The following is a 17,428-nucleotide window of genomic DNA, read 5'->3' as shown; positions in this document are numbered from 1 at the left end:
CGCCCTATCTTGTGCTGCCCCAACTGACGACTCTCCTTCCAGTGAAATACAGTCCTGTTCTCAAGCTTGAGATAGTTAACACTGAATGCTGTCTCTTAAGATTTCCAAAGCCAGTGATTGGTGAAGAGAGTGATTGGTGAAGACAGTGATTGCTGATAGGGATTAGGGATTTGCATGATTTAGCTTTTAATAATAATAATGCATCACAGTACTGAGACACATTAAATGAGAACAGTTCTAAACAATTTTTAGTTGCCCCAACGATGTGTGTGTCACAGGTCACAACTCTCCATTCATTTGGGCCAGTTGGTATCATTCCATTCCTTCCCTCATGTATCTTACCTTTATTGTTGAATTTCCCCTCATAATCTTCTATTGAAAAAGAAAAATAACACATATGTGCTTCTTCTTGGTTATACAAGTACACTTGTGGTAACTGTGTGTGTGTGACCCAGCTGAACCGTTCAAAGTACATGGAATCACTTACCGGTGATGATTTATATTCTATGTATTTATTTTCTATTGTGGAAGCCTGAACTTTCTTTTTTCACAGGTAAAGTCAGTGATAAACCTTTTGTTTGCTGCGTATACTGGAGATGTATCTGCACTTCGAAGGTATGTTAACAGGGTGGGTTAGCATATCATTTATAGATGTTTATGAAGTTGCTTCTGGGCAAATGGCCATTTTTTAAGGCTAAAATCTCACTTGGATTTCCCTTTAATAAAAATGACTCACATTTATATTAAATTTCCACTTCCAGTGCAGTAGGCTTGCTGTGCAGTCTTGTCCTTTTCTACTTCCTATCAAAGCCCAGGCCCGTTTTCCTAAATGGTAACTGCTCAAATGCCTTCTCAACAGCCCCCATCTCCCCTCCCCTCCCCATCTCTGGAGGTGGTGGGGGCGGGGCAAATAGGGGCAATTGGTGTTCTACAGATCACCAGAGTTAGAAAGGTTGCACAGTACTGTGGATTTAACATAAGGTCTTTTGTATAGAGTTGCAACTGAACTTTAATGTGAAAAAATGTCTGTGCTTAATTTCCACCTTTGTTTTAAAGTCCGAATAGTACTTGTGTTAACAATACTGTATTATAAACTTCAAAGTTGCTAAGAGACTAGATTTTAATTGTTCTCACCACACACACACAAAATTATGTGGCTGATGGAGGTGTAGCCAGCACTTTGTTGGTAATTATATTGTAAAATACGCATGTATCAGATCAACACATTGCATACCTTAAATTTACAGTGTTATATGTCAATTATATTTCAATTTAAAAATGTGCTCTTCAGAGACATTTTATAAGAATAACGTCTGATTAGTACTTGTAAACTGTAGACTGTGAAACACTAAAGAATGGGAATCTTAGTGAAAACACTTTAGTATAGGTATTAGTTACTTGCCCCTTCTGAAGCACAAACTTTGGTATAATTGTACCACTGCTCTTGAGTTTTGAAAGATAGTGTGATGAAGCTTAATTCTGGGAGAGATGGTAAACATTCCCCCTTACCCCAAAAAAAGCAAAGCTAAGGAAGACAGATGAAGTGGCGTTTGTCCAAGATGCTGGGCACTGGTTGAGTAGGGTACCCTGTTTCTATTAGTGAGCCTCGTGAAGGATGGCACCTGTCTCACAGGACATTAGGCTGAACCGATGGCTTAAATGTTATGTGTGCATTCAATTTTATGTACATATACAATGAACAGCTGTGCTCCCAAATTTTCAGATTTGCTTTGTCAGCCATGGACATGGAACAGCGAGACTATGATTCCAGAACAGCACTCCATGTAGCTGCTGCAGAGGGTAATTACATGAACCGTGCATCTATTTCTTTTTTTCAGACTTAAGTTTCTACTCAATACTAAAATCTGCTTGTTTTGTTTTGGATATAGGTCATGTTGAAGTTGTTAAATTTTTGCTGGAAGCCTGCAAAGTAAATCCGTTCCCCAAGGATAGGTGAGCACCAATGTTACCTTCTAACATATCACTGGCAGCCAGGGTTTTATTATACAAGGGAATAATAGCTAAGTGACGGTATATTTAAATCTACTATGTATGTATTGGAGACACTCTTGAACTTGGTATGGTGCCTTACAAAAGCAACAAAACCTCATTTCTGCTAGGGAAATTGTTCTCTCTCCCATATCTGATTTCTTATCTAAGGATGGTGTCTTATCTAGAATTTTTCAAGTTAGACTGCCAGTCAATACACTGTATGAAGAAAACAATTCTTTGTGTCTGGAAAGAGAAAATAGGAATTTTGTTTTCGTAAGGTTTTTAGCTACACAGAATAGACAAGATTGTCATTTATAGGACCATATTTAAAATGTATGTGAGTATTACTGTTATAGGACCCTAAAGTGAATATATTGGAGTTTTTTGAAATTCCTGGATTTGGTTGGAGTCACTTTTAGAAGACTTCATGGAAGTTGGTTTTAATCAGTGTTTTGTGGAAGAGCCGAGGTTTGAAGGCACGGAAGGGCTCTCGATCTTCAGTGGGGGTTACCAGCCTGGAACGTATTTTGCTCCTCTTCTTTCCCCTTGGTTCAGATGGCAAACTTCCATTCAACCTGCAGTAAATGCTGTCCGCAAGTGGTCAAGGGAGGGGTAAGAGTGAAGCTTATGTATGTAGTTGAGATCTGTACTCATATACTTGTACATGGCATGATTATCTCTATCTATTTAGGTGCTCCTATGTTGGGTGCGTGTTTACAAGGGTTATATTCTCGTGTTGGAGTTCTCACTTTATCATTATTTAGTGTCCTTCTTTGTCTCATATTTTAGCCTTTGTTTTAAAGTCTGTTTTGTCTAAGTACTGCTACTCCAGCTTTTTTCTGTCCTTTCCATTTGCATGAAACATCTTTTTTCCATCCCTTCACTTTCAGTCTATGTGGATCTTTTGTTCTGAAGTGGGTCCCTTGTAGACAGAATATACATGGGTCTTGTTTTCTTGTCCATTCAGCTACCCTGTCTTTTGACTGGAGCATTTAATCCATGAGTCAGTGTGTAATGAGTATACAGGTTTAGAAGGGAAGGAAAGAAATACTTGGAGAGATTTGATATTAATGAGTTTGGATTGGATCATTGAGGACTGCGTTAAGTTTGGAGCATGCTGATTATTTTAGTATTTTATTTTTTTAATTAGAGGTGTGGCTTTTATTAGTTCAGCTCACAAGAAATGCAGAAAAGTTAGGTGTCTAAAAATTGTTAGCAGTGTTGTAAGTGCGGTGACACTTTGGTCATCTAAGATCATCTTTATTGGCAGTATCCTGAAACCTTGTGTTAGGGTGACAGTCCTCCTCCCTTTTGTCCCCAAAGGTAATGCCCACAGCCGCTCTTTCTAGAGCAAGAAACTTTTTTTCCTCACCTGTGTTTGTAATCCCACCTAAAATATTTAACACATGTGGAAATATTTACTGTGTTTCGCATATTCAAGGATTGAAACATTTGTTTTTACCCTAATTGGCCACTTGGAATGTGGAGGTAGAAATATCCATCTGATAGCAAAAGTCAGCTAAGTAAGTAACTTGGTAACTAGATATTTAACTATTTGAGAATATAAAGTATACCAAGACAATTTTTTCCTCTGTTGCATGGAATCAGTGTTGCCTCAAATTGTAAAACAGGCTTGAGCGAATTTAGTGTATTTTGTAAAGTTAATATTTAGTATTATTTCAAGGAAAAAAAAGAGTTGCAAAAAATAACTTGCAGTTAACTTTCAATATTATTTTTTCTAGAAAGACAGATAGTTATATGCTGTATTGAAAAGTCCCCCCAACTCCCTATTTAAGGCCACTGACTCCCTAAATTAAAGCCAATATAGAAGGCCAACTTAATTCAGCTGTTTTTTTTTTTTTGTTTTTTTTAGGGAAAAAATACACATAAAATGTTACTTACCTGACTCAAAAAATTAAGAACAGGTTACCAAACTTTATCCAAAAATATTTTTCAAATGAAACTATATACATAACCTTTTGGATCTGTAATGTGGCCTCATTAAGAAGGTAAAAGATTAAGGACAGAGCTAGAATAGCAAGAAGGAAAAACAGAAAGTGGTGAGCTGCCCACAGGAGTCAGAGAGCCTCGTGGCCAAGAAGCGGTGACATAAGTAGAGTGGAGGGGAAGAGAGGCTTAGCAGTGTGAGAAGTATTCGGGAACCGAACCGATGATGACACTGTCATTTACCTGGGTCGTGTTTCATAGTCTCGTCTCCTCAACCAGTGCGGGCAACTCTTCACTGCTCCCGTCTTCATCTGTATCGGCATAAAGAGCACAGCCCAGAAACGCACGACAGAGAGGGGAGCTGTCCTCCTGTTTGTGCAGCCGAGCCCCTGGGTTCCCGGCCTCACCACAGAGGATGAGGGTCCGTTCACCTGGGGCTGATCTGGCTCCTGCAATGTGTGTTTGAGCCCTAATGAAGCTGCGGTTATTTCCAGACCCCTGAGATTTACTGTGATGAGCACGCACATTTTCTGTCAAAGGTTAGGGTGACGGATGCGCTATGCCTGAATTTTCTTTGACCATTTTATTTAAAGAGATTCTTTGGGCTTTTCACGAAGTCAGGATTCAGGAATCTAGAGGTGTTTATTGTGTCTGTCAGCACTAGAACTTCCCCTCCAAAAGCACTTCGACATGTGAAAAGGGTCCTCTTGCAGGACGTATTTTTCTCTTCCTCCTCATATCCCAAAGTTGTCCCTGAGACCACTTTCTGAATTAAATCCCTTTCTGTATTTCTTCAATTAATTTTTACTTATAACACTGCTGAAACGGCTAAGTTTGAATGGCTGCTTAACCTGCATTTGGAGTCTCAGAATGCCGGGTTTCCCCCTTGTGCAGCAATCACCTAATGACCCAGCCTGCGCTGTGCTGCTTTTGTAGGTGGAACAACACTCCCATGGACGAGGCGCTGCACTTTGGACACCACGATGTATTTAAAATCCTCCAGGAATACCAAGTCCAGTACACCCCTCAGGGAGATTCCGACGATGGAAAGGAAAATCAAACCGTTCATAAGAATCTGGATGGACTCTTGTAACGATCTTAGCCGCAAAATTTAAATCACTTACCTATTTAATTGTGGAAAATGATTATGAAGAACGTGTGTATTTCTATCTGGTAGTGATGTATATTTTACAACATTTGTCATTTCAGTGTTACTGGAGTTTTCTTCATTGTACACACAGGACAAATCTGATCTCTTTGGGAAAAATAGAAATAAAACAATCTCCCTCCATAATGTGAGCAATATTTACCTCGTGCATTGTATAATTTGATGTAAATGAAAGTTTCCAATGCTAGCTTAACTGTGAGGTTTTCATGATTTTCTGTTCTGTGAATTTTTAGTTTATGGTGATGATGTGCTGATATGCATCTGTAAATTAAGCTCTGTTATACAGCCTGTCCAAATGGGTCAAGGCTGCCTTTAGAAGCAAAATAGTGTGATTTTCATGACTTCAAATATAGATTTAGTTTGAGTGTTGGAATAACTATATGCACTTATGGTTGTGTCTTTAAAATGTCTCCCATCACTCTAGCTTCATGATGTGACTTTAAAATTTACAATAGTTAACAACTGTTAGTAGGACAGACCAATTCTGATTAGACTTTATCAGGGAATCTGTGTAAGATACGTTTGGTGACCAAAACATATTTGTGAATGTAGTTACAATACTTTTGAAAAAATTTCCTTTTTCTACGTCCTGTTTGTCCAGCCTCTCTTCCCAGACACTGAGCTATTTGCCTCTTTCCTTTAGCTGGGAAAATGGGTGCTGGCATACTATGCAGTTTTCATGTTTTCCCCAGTAAGTCAGAAAATTCCTCGTTATTTGGCATCTAAACTATAACTATGCCATTTCTCTACAGCAGATGAACCAGAGACAAATTACTAAGTACGAATTAATCAAATTTATCAGCCTAAAGAAGGGATGTGCTACTATAGCTCTTTAAAATGGCATTTTTCAGCTCCCAGAATAAGTTCAGAAGTGCTCCATGTTACCAAAGTTATTATAATGGTATTGGAATGGCTATCAATAACATTTGTTTTTTAAACCTGTTATTAAAGTCTGCATCAAGATATTTGTTCTACCTAGGGGGACCACTAGATCACTCCAGTTTTCTCCTGATTCTCTACTGTGTGATTTTTGGTAGACTCTATTATTTAATAATAAGAAAAGGCCATTTATTTCATTTTAAATTGAGACCCAGTGTTTGTTTTGGGAAGGAACTGCACATACACTTAATCTATCATACCTCAGAGGTAAAAGGATATGTTAATAAGAATTTCTGATATTAAGGTCACACACACACACGGACTTCTTGCAAGCTGGTTTAGTGCAACGAGCAGAAACCTCAACCACATTAATGCTAGTTGGTACATTAATATAGCAAATTCCTTTTTTTTTCCTTTCTATCGGCACACACAGCTGCTTCCAAGCTTTATCGTGCCCACGGCCCCTGCCCACTCTAGCAGCCTTCAAATTTTGATTTTTGCTTCCAGCCTAAGTCAGCCGCCCTGGCCGTCGCCCTCCTGTTCCGGAGACGGCACCTCCTTCAGTGGAACCGCGGCCAGCGTTCCTTCCCTGAGCCGTATCAAGCACTAAGCCGTTCCCGTGTGTGCTTCTGTGGGAGTAAGTAGGGCGGGCGTGCAGCCCAGCTGCAGTGCTCCTGCCCCAAGACTATGTCAAACCAGGCAGACAGGTAGCATTTGCAAAATACTGCAGAGGAATAAAGATATCCCCCAAGATACTATGGGGTAGATCCACTTGAATTGAAATCAATTGAAATAACTTGGCTCAAATAGCAGCTTGCTTTGTGTGATTAAAATGTAACATTAAGATGGCTCAACTGTGCGGCTTAAAGATTACCAATGATTTTGAGGCTTTTCTTTAATAAAAAGAGGTTCTAACTATTATTTTGGAACAAAAGTAGTTTTCATCTTTTCTCTAAGACTGTTTTGTAAAATCTTTGTGGTTAAATGTGCCCTGATTTACCCATGAGGTTATTTATGACTGTACACTGGCTCTTGCTCTGGCTGTTTGCTGTTGGCTGACAATAAGCCCATTTCGTTTAAATGCTTTTGACTGTGCCGTTAACTGCTGCCACCTGTATACTCCAAAGATCTTTTTGTTTTGGCTTTAGGATCATATGTGCTTTTTTCTGTATCATGAAAGCTGTATGTGGTCACGTTTATTTCAAGTTTTATATGTGTTGTTGTTTTTGCTGCTCTCAGTTCCAATGATCGCATCTTGGGTGTAATGTGCTCTATCTCACGCTGCCCTTCTGCCCTTGACCTGCAGAGCAGGATGAGCTCTCCCTGTTGACCATTTGATGCTGTCATCTGTCTGGCAGGGACTGAATGACCCGATGTTGGATTTAGATTCTTCCTGGGGACTGTACATCTATGAATGTATTTGCCGCCAGAACCTCCCAAAGTGAATCTAATCTTAAAACTCTAAGTTGTAAGTATTCTGAAACTGGGAAATATTTATTTTAAATGAAATCATGTAGTGTTGCTTTTTACAGCATAATAAATACATGTATCCAAAAACAAACTGTGAAAATGAAATTTTTGAAAAACAACTAAGGTTTTCTCTTACATCACAGCGCTGGGAACTCCACTGAGCATAGGGACCATGTTCAGTTGGTTCAGATCCATTTCCAACGTCTACTGGGAGCCAGGCACTATGCAAGGCGTCAGGTGGGGTTACTGCAATGATTAAGATGAGTATCCTGTGTGAACTGAATCCCTGAAGGTGAGAGGATGGGCAGGCAGGTGTTCCCCCGCAAGCTAACACTAGCCCTTTACAGTTAGGAAGTACTCAGTAAACATTTGTTGGATTGAATCATTAAACACGTCCTTTGCTAGGAGGGGTTCTAACACCTCCTTTAAAGAGTAGAGAGGTTCTTTTCACAAAGCCTTGACATCAGATTACGGAGCTGAACCCACTGCTGCCACATGAGGGTCTGAGCAGGACCAGCTGGTACACTGCAGCTCCAGACTGGCTCATGGGTGTGGGGAATGGCCTTCGCTTCCAACGTATGAAGCTCCTGGACCCCAAGTTTAGGGTTAGGATCTGGTTTTCTCACCACAGAGAAGGTACACGAGTACCACAGCTGTCCAGTTTCAACTACTGAAACTGTTTGCACAAAGGAATTTGCTTTGTTACGGCAGTCAAACAGTGTTAGTCTCTCTGCATTGCTGACATTTTAGAACTGACAGAGACATCAGAAATTTGGAATCTAATCCAGTTCTTTCACAGATGAAGCTGAGACCTAAGAGTGGGCTGTAATACAAACTTAGTCGCATGTTATTTCCTTCCATCCTACCACACAGTGCACACTATGGATGGAATATCCAGTTATTTGCAGATTAGCTAAAATCTTGCCTCTGCGTAGTTTTAAGGAGAAGCATAAATGCTACAGTGTTAAGTCTTGCAAGTAGTCAGCTTGAGCTGTGCATATACACATGCACAGATAAAAGCCTGGCATCAGTGCAGGGGAAACACATGGATGAAGAATCCCAAATAGTGAAAAACTGAATTGTACTTGTTTGTGATATAACATGATTGTTTTATTTTTATGGGATTTGCCGGGGGCGGGGGAGAGTGGGGGAGCTGGGGTAATCATCCTAAGTTTCACCTGCTAAACCTAATGAAATGAGTAAATTTGTAAATCGTAGACCAGAGGGTACAGGTAATTAGCCCATGAATGTGTCAGGTGGCATTTAAAACAAAGGCTTTGGGGGGAAAGGTATACTTTATAGTTATACATGGGAAGGATGTGATTTACTAGATGACTAGGGAAGGTATGTGTGTTTTGAGGTGGGAAGGATTAGAGATTAACTCCGTTATTAAAAAGGGGCAAAGACTGGGTGTTTTGTTTCTATTCTGGAGCCTGAACCTGACCGCAGGCCTCTATATGTCCAAGGCTTGCCCCTTGCTGCCTCTCCAAATAGTCAATGAAGAGTCTACTAGGAAGTGAGTCCAACAAGCAGTCACAATAGCAAAAGAGTGTCAAGACTGCTTCATTCTTGTACAAGAAATGGGGAAAGGCTGTAATCAGACACTAACACCGGAGTATTAGGGTGTTATAATAACAGCATTAAGAAACACGGAATTTACATAGTTTGATAATAGGTATTTGACAGCTTTCTGTCAAAGGTACCTTTATATTCTTTGTATGCCAAATATAAACTTAAAACGTAAGTTTAAAACTGCTTAAGTATGGTTCTTTTCTTCACCTGGTCATATTAGATATTTAATTTCTCAGTATGGGGAACAACCTGAATTCCCCAAAACTTTGAAGCTGAGTCTTAAGTCAGTTATAAACTTATCTTAGAAGATTCTAAAAAATATTATCTTTAGCCTTCCTAAAACTGCTTTAATGCCATTTCTTTGCAATTGTGTATATTTTTATATAACATTTAAATTTTTGTTGCTCTTGGCTATGTTTGCTTCACAAAATCATAATTAAAAAAATTTTTTTTAGTCCTCACTCAAAGACTTTTCAAATTGATTTTTAGAGAGGAAGGGAGTGAGGAAGGGTGAGAGAAACATCAATGTGAGAACAGAAGCATCAGTTAGGTAGCTGCCTCCCATACTCACCTGGACCAGGGATCATACGCACCCAGACCAGGGATCAAACTCACAATGTAGGTATGCTCCCTGCTCAGGAATCATACTCGCAGCCCTTTGGTTATGGGACAATGCTCTAACCAGCTGAACCACTTTGGCCAAGAGCTCTTAAGTCTTAATAAGTAAGAAGATTGTACTAGAACATATGATCCAGTATCCCAGAACACGTTAAAATTCCACAAAATCAGGGACCTTTCTTTGATTTTATTTACCAACATTTTCCAAACATTTAGAATAGTGCTTGGCTTATTCCAGGTACTCAATATATATTTAGTCAACTAATGAATGAATGAATAACCAAAAGAAGTCATTCAAGTAAATGGCCCTTACTTTGGGAATAGCACCTCAGTTCAAATGGTAGCTACCAGAGTTTCCAAAACAATTTCCAGTTTTTTCTTGTTTTCCCTGAGACAGTCAAATGTGAAAATGTAAAAGAAGTGCTTTGTTCCTTAAGACTTAATATTCCACTTTACCTTACGCTCAATAAACAGACTTTGCTCACTTAATGCCTGATAAATAGCAAAATCTGTATTTTGCCATCTCAGAAAACTCTCTTTCTTTAGTAAGGAGAAATTTCTCCTTAGTAAGGAGGAAGCATTACATATAAGCTCTATGCTAATGAAACACCCTACAAACTCCATACCAGCAACACTCTTAATACGTCCCTAAGCCAGGATCTATTTAGTGATGTCTTATAATGATCAATTATATAAGAATAAAAGTTTATACTAGCTAGGCAGGGCATTATCTACTTTACTCCCTGGTGAAAAATAGCTCTCAGTGTAGCTTATGAAGAAATGCTGAATTTCCTAGATGAGAGTATGGCAGATATGGAGATAAAGATGATGATATTATAATGCCAGAAGTCAAGCCTACTCTGGCTTCATAATACCACTATTCCCTCATAACTCTTCAAACATCAATTAAATCTAACCTGCCAGATTTATGTTTAAGTTGGTGACTGTCTTTTTTTTACACTATTTTTTTTCCAGCACATGGTGTCTTGCCTTTAAGAAGGTCATGGCTTTCTAGCTTACAGTATTTTTGGAATAAAATGGCACCTTTTTGTGTGTTAACTTCCCAGCAATAACTCACCTAATCATGGAAGTGTGGATTTTAAATGGCTGCTTGGGAGACAAGACAGAATCCCATTTTACATGTATTTTAAAGTTGAAAGTATCTATTAGCAGTACTGAAATTCATTTTAAAATAAGTGCCATCTTTCTTGTGCATTTGGAGGGAGCTGTGATCACCAAAACCAAAATATTGTTTTTCATTTGCTTTTTATGGCACCCATTACAGCTTGTTCTAATATTGTTTCCTCTCTGATCTCCTCTACTGACCTATCTTTATCCACCACAGCAGTTCTGATTGTAAGCAAGGTAAGAAAGGACAATAGGTTAAAAAATGGTGTTACTAATTGTATTTGAAAGCAAGGACCAATATATTTTTGTTTAATCATAAGTTTAAGAAAATGAGAAAACACCAAACCTATACACAATGCCAGTAACTTTTAAAATCTTTACACCAAATACCATTAATAAGAGACTAACACTAGCATATTAATACTTCTGAAAAATAAACAAAGTCTCTTGGCTAGTGCAGTACAATGAAACCATGCCAAGTCATTCTCAAAGGATGAAATATGCCAAATAGTTAAACATCAGCCATTAGAAACAATATTTTGTTAATGTCTGTGCTCCTTCATCACTTCAATTCAAAAAGTCAATACAAACCCAGTCAAGTGTATGTCATTTTATGTAAAAACTGGGAGGGGGCCTTAATTTGTGTTCAGTACAAAGTATCCAGGTGCACATTATATTTAGTGCAATGCATATACTTTAGCTTTAATTTTAGAAGAGACATCAGGAAAACTTTATCCCCACCAGAAAAATACGCACTTACGTAGTAACATAATTACGGTGGTGCCAGTGGGATCCTACGACGCAGCTGCCACGGCAGCAGCCCGTGAGAGGGATCTGGAGGGACCATTTCCGACCCATGCCCCGCACCCCCTTCTGTGTCAGTACTAAGGAAGGAAGAAGGCACGTAACGTAACACACTGCACAAATACCAGTCAGTCAAAAAGATTTAGAAAAAGCACAGGACAGATAATGGAACCATTTGCAAATGTATTTGTCAGAGAACCACATGTAAAAGTGAAAAACATGCAATTCTGAATGCAGTTACACAGGACAAGTTTTCAAATTATTTGATTCTCATATTATCTCTGGCTAATGATTTGTTGCTTACTACTCTTTCCTCTCAATTTGAAAATTTTATGGCTAATTGACTAAATACCAGCTAACAGCAATAAAGAAAAATTAACCCATTTAAGAAACATCAATTACATTTCTGAGTTCATTTACATCTACGATTAATTTCAACTTTTGAAAAAAATACTAATATTTGCCTTGAGAGAGCTGTTGCTAATAGCCTGGCTCCCTTGTTGGAACTGTGAAGGCCATTTCACTCACTAGTAATCATGATGAAGGCTTCACGATCACTAGTGCGTCTTTCTATTGATATTAGCTGGTATCATAAAGCCACAACAAACAGAAATGCTAATTCTCCCAAGAGAGAAAATTTGTCTTTACCTTTAAATGGCTAGTGTGCAAGATAGAACAAAATACGTAATACAATTTTTCTCTCCTGCCCAGATACAGGATGGCTACCTTTGTTAACAGTTGATGTAATTCTAGATAAACTTAACTTTGAACTATTTCATATGTAAACCAATGAAAAACTTCCAGCCATACTGCAAGCAGAGAAAACAAACAGGAATTCTCCAGAACAGAAATCTGCCAATCCTCCATCAGGAAGTTCCTTACATAACCATGGGATCTAGCCAACAACCTGTACTGTATGTACGGCATAAACATCTCACTCTTTCCAAAGTGCTGTCGTTCTAGTTGTTCTGAGTTACTACTTTGGGTGTATCTGGATGTTTTTCATTTGCAAAACCCACTCTGTGGAGAGGGCCTTTCACTTTTACCTTTAATTAGATGCATGAAGCCCTTCAGAGTAACAGATGTTTCTGAATTTGGGAAAAATCCACTTGGCTGTCAACGGGTTGCAGCAAATTTGTAGGCCTTTCTTTCATTTCCCTAGAAACACAGTATGTGAAGGAACAGAAGAGCAGGAGGAAATGCCAGGTGGGAAGGAAAGATGTCGCCAGAGAAGATGAGAAAGTTCATGCTCTATACGGCATTCATCTGTAAAAAGATAAAATGTAGTTAAGTTTATCATAATGATCTTGTTAAGTGCAGATTCATATATTTAACACTGCTTGTCTGTTCAACAGTGTAGTCAGAAGACACTTCCAACAACAAATAACCATGGGATTAGAGGGCTTTGAGCATGTGCTATCATTTTTTCCTAGACTACTAGAGACCTTTTATATCCTCTAAGCAGATGGATTATTCTCTGCAGCCTCCTGGCTTACTTCTGTTAATCCATCCGGGCTGCGTAAAGCTTTTTGCTGTTATGCAAGTCTGGGAACAGAGCAACGAGGCAAATCTGCTCCTGCAAAACAAAGGTGAGGCAATGCTGAGCTGTATGCCAGACAAAGAGAGGGATGTGGGAGAAGTAATGAATTTCCCTTCAAGGCCACTCTGCAGAAATAATAAATCAACGCCTTTTAGGCGGAGCTAGAGAAGCAGACCGTCAGGAAGCCCTCCACCTCCCCTAGTAGTGCCTCTGCCCAGCAGCCTGCAGGGAGTGAGTGCTTCTGGCACCTGGGGGTGGAGGCCAGGAGGCCGCTCACCATTCTGCAACGTGTGGGACAGCCGGGTGCAACGGAGAATTATTCAGCGCGAACTACCTAAAGAAATGCAGCGCTGGACTAGAAGCCTTCTGAGAACGGAGTCCATTTTTTTTAAAATCCCAAGTGCTCAACAGTGGGTGGTACATGGTAACTTCTTAGAAACATTATTTTGGATTAAAAGCACATGAAGGTTTTGCACCTATTTCAGTGTGTCTGACACTTAAAATGTGTAGTTAAGATGGGAGGTAGACTTTGGAGAGGGAGAGAAAGCCTGGATTCAAATCCTGTCGCTCTTATTAGATTTGTAACAGGCCATATTAACTACCTTCTATAAATCTCAAGGTCCTTATGTACGCAAAGAAGGCTAACAGTAGCTAGCAGATAGATCTGCTAAATGGATTAAATTGGATCGCCTATGTAGAATGCATAGTACATAGATGGAAAACAGTAAACAATTAATAAATGTTCCTGTTGTTATCATCATCAGCTTTGACCAAAGGCCTCTAGGAGAGGTGACTGGCTTTCATGTCATCCCAGAGGAAATGTTCATTGTACAGGAAATCAGACTAAACAAATACTCAAGTCATGCTGTAGAAAACATGGGCGCTCTGCCTCCCTCGGACAATCTCCTCAGGAGCTCACAGTCCTCCTGCTCCAGGGGTGGCACAGGCACCTGCCCTGTGCCACCCGAGTCCAGAGCTGCAGCCTTCAGACATGGCTGACATCAGCCGGCTCTGTGAAAGGTTATTCCCTTTCAGAGAATATGCCCTAACTCCAAGGGTGGGTGCTGAACGGAAACCATGGCTGAAGTTACCACCGGAGACAGAGCAGGGGGCGTCTACTGCATTTGGAGACGAAGCCAACTTTTGCCTAACGAGTGCTGTGCCCATATTATAGCCTCTTATTAGCTCCTATGGCTTTGGTCTGGAGATTTGAGTGTGTTGTGTTTATGTGTGTATATAAAACGGGTTTATTTTATTCTACAAATGAAAAGAATGAAATCACCTGGAATGGGATGGGATGGCTCTGGGGGCCATCCAGAGACCAAAACCCATTTCCTAGGATTTACGCAGACTCTTTAGATTGCTCTCACAGTATCACTCTGAGAGCACAGAGAAAGCAATCTCACTGCTGGCACAGATGGAGGAAACCAATCCATCGTATATTCTCAAGGTCACAGCAAGTAATAGTAATGACAGAGTTAGAACTCTGATGTCCAAATCCAGCACAAGCCTCTCACCCAAAGGCCACAGAGTCTGTCAAAATACACCAGAATAAAACATACTCAGTCCTGGGCAAACAGCTTGCTAGGGTGCATGTAGGAAAGGAGGCAAGGCGAGCTTCTTGTGGCAGGCGCTCTCCAGACACACGGGGTAGATTCAATTCAGGTATTTGTTCCATCACTGCCTGTTGGAGCTTAGTCAAGTTACCTAATTTTGGGGGCACGCTTTTTCCACACCCATAAAAATGGGAGTAACAATAATACCTAACTCAGAAGGTTGTTGTAAGGACTGAGTAAGTTATTACCTGTGGAGTACCTGGTATACAGTAAGTGCTTAATAAGTGTCTCCTATTAATGGCAGTGAGGATCCTGATGATGCAGCAACTTGCCCAGGAACAACATAGGAGGTGTAAATGGAAAGCAGCCTGTTTTTTCTTTCTATCTGTCTTACATATTCTGAATAGGCTTTATATTTATGCCACTTTTGTGTCAGGCCTTTAAAGCGCTTTAAAGCAGAGTTGGGGGTGGCATTCTGATAGAGGATGCAACCTGACACACATAAGAGGTTCAATTTATCCTTGTAGTAAGAATGGAACTATTTTGCTATTATACTATCCAAGCATTTTTCTAAGTGCCTTTTTTTCCTCCTCAAAAACTGGAAAGGTATTAAGAAAGGACAGTCTGAGGATTTTAGCCTGTACTTCTCTACGTGAGGACAAAGGACGAAGAAAAAAATTACACCCCAGAAACTTAACTGTAAGCAGATATTACCAATGTTGTATAAACGCGGTCCCTGGACACATGGATCTGTGACCCCTAATGAGTGAAAAGCAGACCCTCTCCCCACCGCACCTCCCCTTCCCTGCCTTCCTCCCTCGTTACTCATCACCTCAGCTGTGCCAGGCACCAGGTGCACAGAGATGAAGAAAGGCCAGGAATAACACAAAGTGATTTTTAAAAGCATGAAACAATTTTTTCAAAATGAATTGAAGTACCTTCGTGTAGAAAAGAGCTTAAAATTAAACAGCATCAGCAAAAATCTGGCTAGCCAAAAAATTCTTTAAGAGGAAAGGCTTTAGGCTGACGAGCAAACACTGCGACTGGATGTACAGGAAGACACTCTCTCCGCTCACACCATGACACCCATTTACAGTGCCATTCCTGTAGCCCTTTGCTCCTGGCAAGCCCTCCAGGGCTGCAGGTCTTAGCAGTGCAAAGTAGTCCTCAAACACAGAGCCGGGGAAATGGTTTCCCCGCTGCCAGCTAGAGCCTCTATCATTATTGTAATTACCAAACAGTAGTCCCTTCCCTTCCTAAAAATAACACTCCTTCAGACACAGCACTGAAATAACAGGCCAAAGGAAAACATTTTCTTATCAGAGATATCTTAATTCCTTACTTTTATGGAATTTCATTTAGTTTTTGCAAGGTGCTGGATGCCAGATATAAAAATCCTGGTGATGGTGCAGCTTATTCAGGCACAGCAGGCTCCAACCCATCACAGCCAACCTAAGAAACACCCTTGCTGGCGCTGCCAGAGGCTCCCTCTGAGAGCCCGTGACCGGCCGGGCCCAGGGTTGCCTGGTGCCTCCGCCTCAGACAGCACAGCCGGAGCGAGCCGAGCCAAGAACACCTCCCCCTGCTACTCACCATAGTGTCGAATTCTACAGTCACGAACCGAGACACCTCGTCAAACTCCTCAGGAGACATGGGGAGAAGGTTGTCTGTGGTCTGAAGTCGAGAAGGGTGACTAAAATGGGGAGAAATGAAAAGGAAATGTTAACATCTAAAGTCTGAATCAGTGGTGTCTACTTATGCATTTCACCTTTGGCCTGTGATTAAATCATTTTATATTTTTCTTTCAGGTAAGTGGGTCCTCTTGTAAAATGCAGTTTAAAAAGTACAGATCATAGGAGGTCCTGTCCCCAGCCCGGCCCCTTGGGAAATGTATTAGACTCTAGAGATGTGAGCGAGAAATAGCCAGACTGGAACCTGCGCCGCTTCTGCCTGGTTAACTCTGGGTGCGAGCATGTGGGGTGTGTCACCCTGTGATGCCAATGCCTTGGGCTGACCCTGGCCCGAGAAGCACCAGAGAATTGTCTGGGGAGTCCCTCATCCCTACCTTGAGGTGTGTATGCAGATAAGGCTGCTCCAGAGTGTTTTTACATGAAGGCTACATCCATTCACCCCAAGACAGTGCTGCGGGCCAAATTACTGACAATGACTTTTCCAAAATTTTTTCTACCTTTTATAAAATGAAACAACAAAATAAAAGCAAGCGAAAAAATGTATTTCAATCATTACTTTGGCCTTTTCTAGATTGAAAAGAACTACTTTCCCACTCTGATCAATTTTTGTTCATTTTATTCACACTTTTTCAAAGTATCAGTTTGGGGAGAATTTATATACCTTAAGCACAACTTTGGTTTGTTTGTTTTTTTTGTTGTTATTATTATTATTTTTTAATAAAGGCAGTAAAGGCAGTGACACCAGGATCTCTAATTAGGATCTTTCCAACAAGTCCAACTGTGATGGCGGTGGCAGCAATTACAATGGAAAAGCAAAGTACAAGCATCTTCGACAGGCCCCAGCCAGGCGCGGGGCTGGCTTGAGGGTTTATACACAGCATTCTTCTGTGTTCACTTACACTTCAGACACAGAAATCAATTCAGTCTTGATGTATCCAGTTCCTTTAGGGCCATCAAGTTCCATTGGTTCTGCTGCTAGAAGTAAACACAGAGTGTACACTTTCCATTAGCAGAAATCACAGTCAACTTCCTCTTTGACCAGAATTTTACTATTTTCCTTGAT

The 17,428-nt window shown here is 40.3% G+C and overlaps 2 protein-coding genes across 3 annotated transcripts in view; one reads left to right on the top strand and one right to left on the bottom strand.

The window, feature by feature from the left end:
* Nucleotides 1-7,547, top strand: part of GLS (glutaminase) — an 81,074-nt gene extending 73,527 nt beyond the window's left edge. The window contains exons 15-18 of the mRNA XM_054566720.1: nucleotides 554-615; nucleotides 1,724-1,800; nucleotides 1,890-1,953; nucleotides 4,876-7,547. Of these exons, the coding sequence (XP_054422695.1) occupies nucleotides 554-615; nucleotides 1,724-1,800; nucleotides 1,890-1,953; nucleotides 4,876-5,032 (360 nt within the window). The 3' untranslated portion in view covers nucleotides 5,033-7,547. The remainder of the gene's footprint in view (nucleotides 1-553; nucleotides 616-1,723; nucleotides 1,801-1,889; nucleotides 1,954-4,875) is intronic.
* Nucleotides 7,548-11,049: 3,502 nt separating this feature from the next.
* The window catches only part of STAT1 (signal transducer and activator of transcription 1), a 39,771-nt gene continuing 33,392 nt past the window's right edge, over nucleotides 11,050-17,428 (bottom strand). Inside the window, exons 22-24 of one of the 2 annotated variants that reach the window (XM_054566718.1) lie at nucleotides 17,265-17,340; nucleotides 16,268-16,367; nucleotides 11,050-12,844 (exon numbers count right to left, since the gene is read on the bottom strand). In XM_054566718.1, the coding sequence (XP_054422693.1) occupies nucleotides 12,830-12,844; nucleotides 16,268-16,367; nucleotides 17,265-17,340 (191 nt within the window). In that variant the 3' untranslated portion in view covers nucleotides 11,050-12,829. The remainder of the gene's footprint in view (nucleotides 12,845-16,267; nucleotides 16,368-17,264; nucleotides 17,341-17,428) is intronic. The other variant, XM_054566719.1, reaches the window with a different exon arrangement.

This window comes from Pteronotus mesoamericanus, unplaced genomic scaffold, assembly GCF_021234165.1.
Source record: "Pteronotus mesoamericanus isolate MK-2021 breed Mesoamerican mustached bat unplaced genomic scaffold, CSHL_Meso_final contig_179, whole genome shotgun sequence".
In the NCBI taxonomy this organism is placed as follows: domain Eukaryota; kingdom Metazoa; phylum Chordata; class Mammalia; order Chiroptera; family Mormoopidae; genus Pteronotus; species Pteronotus mesoamericanus.
The sequence above is the reverse complement of the archived record's forward strand: the minus strand, read 5'-3'. Positions and strand labels throughout refer to the sequence as shown.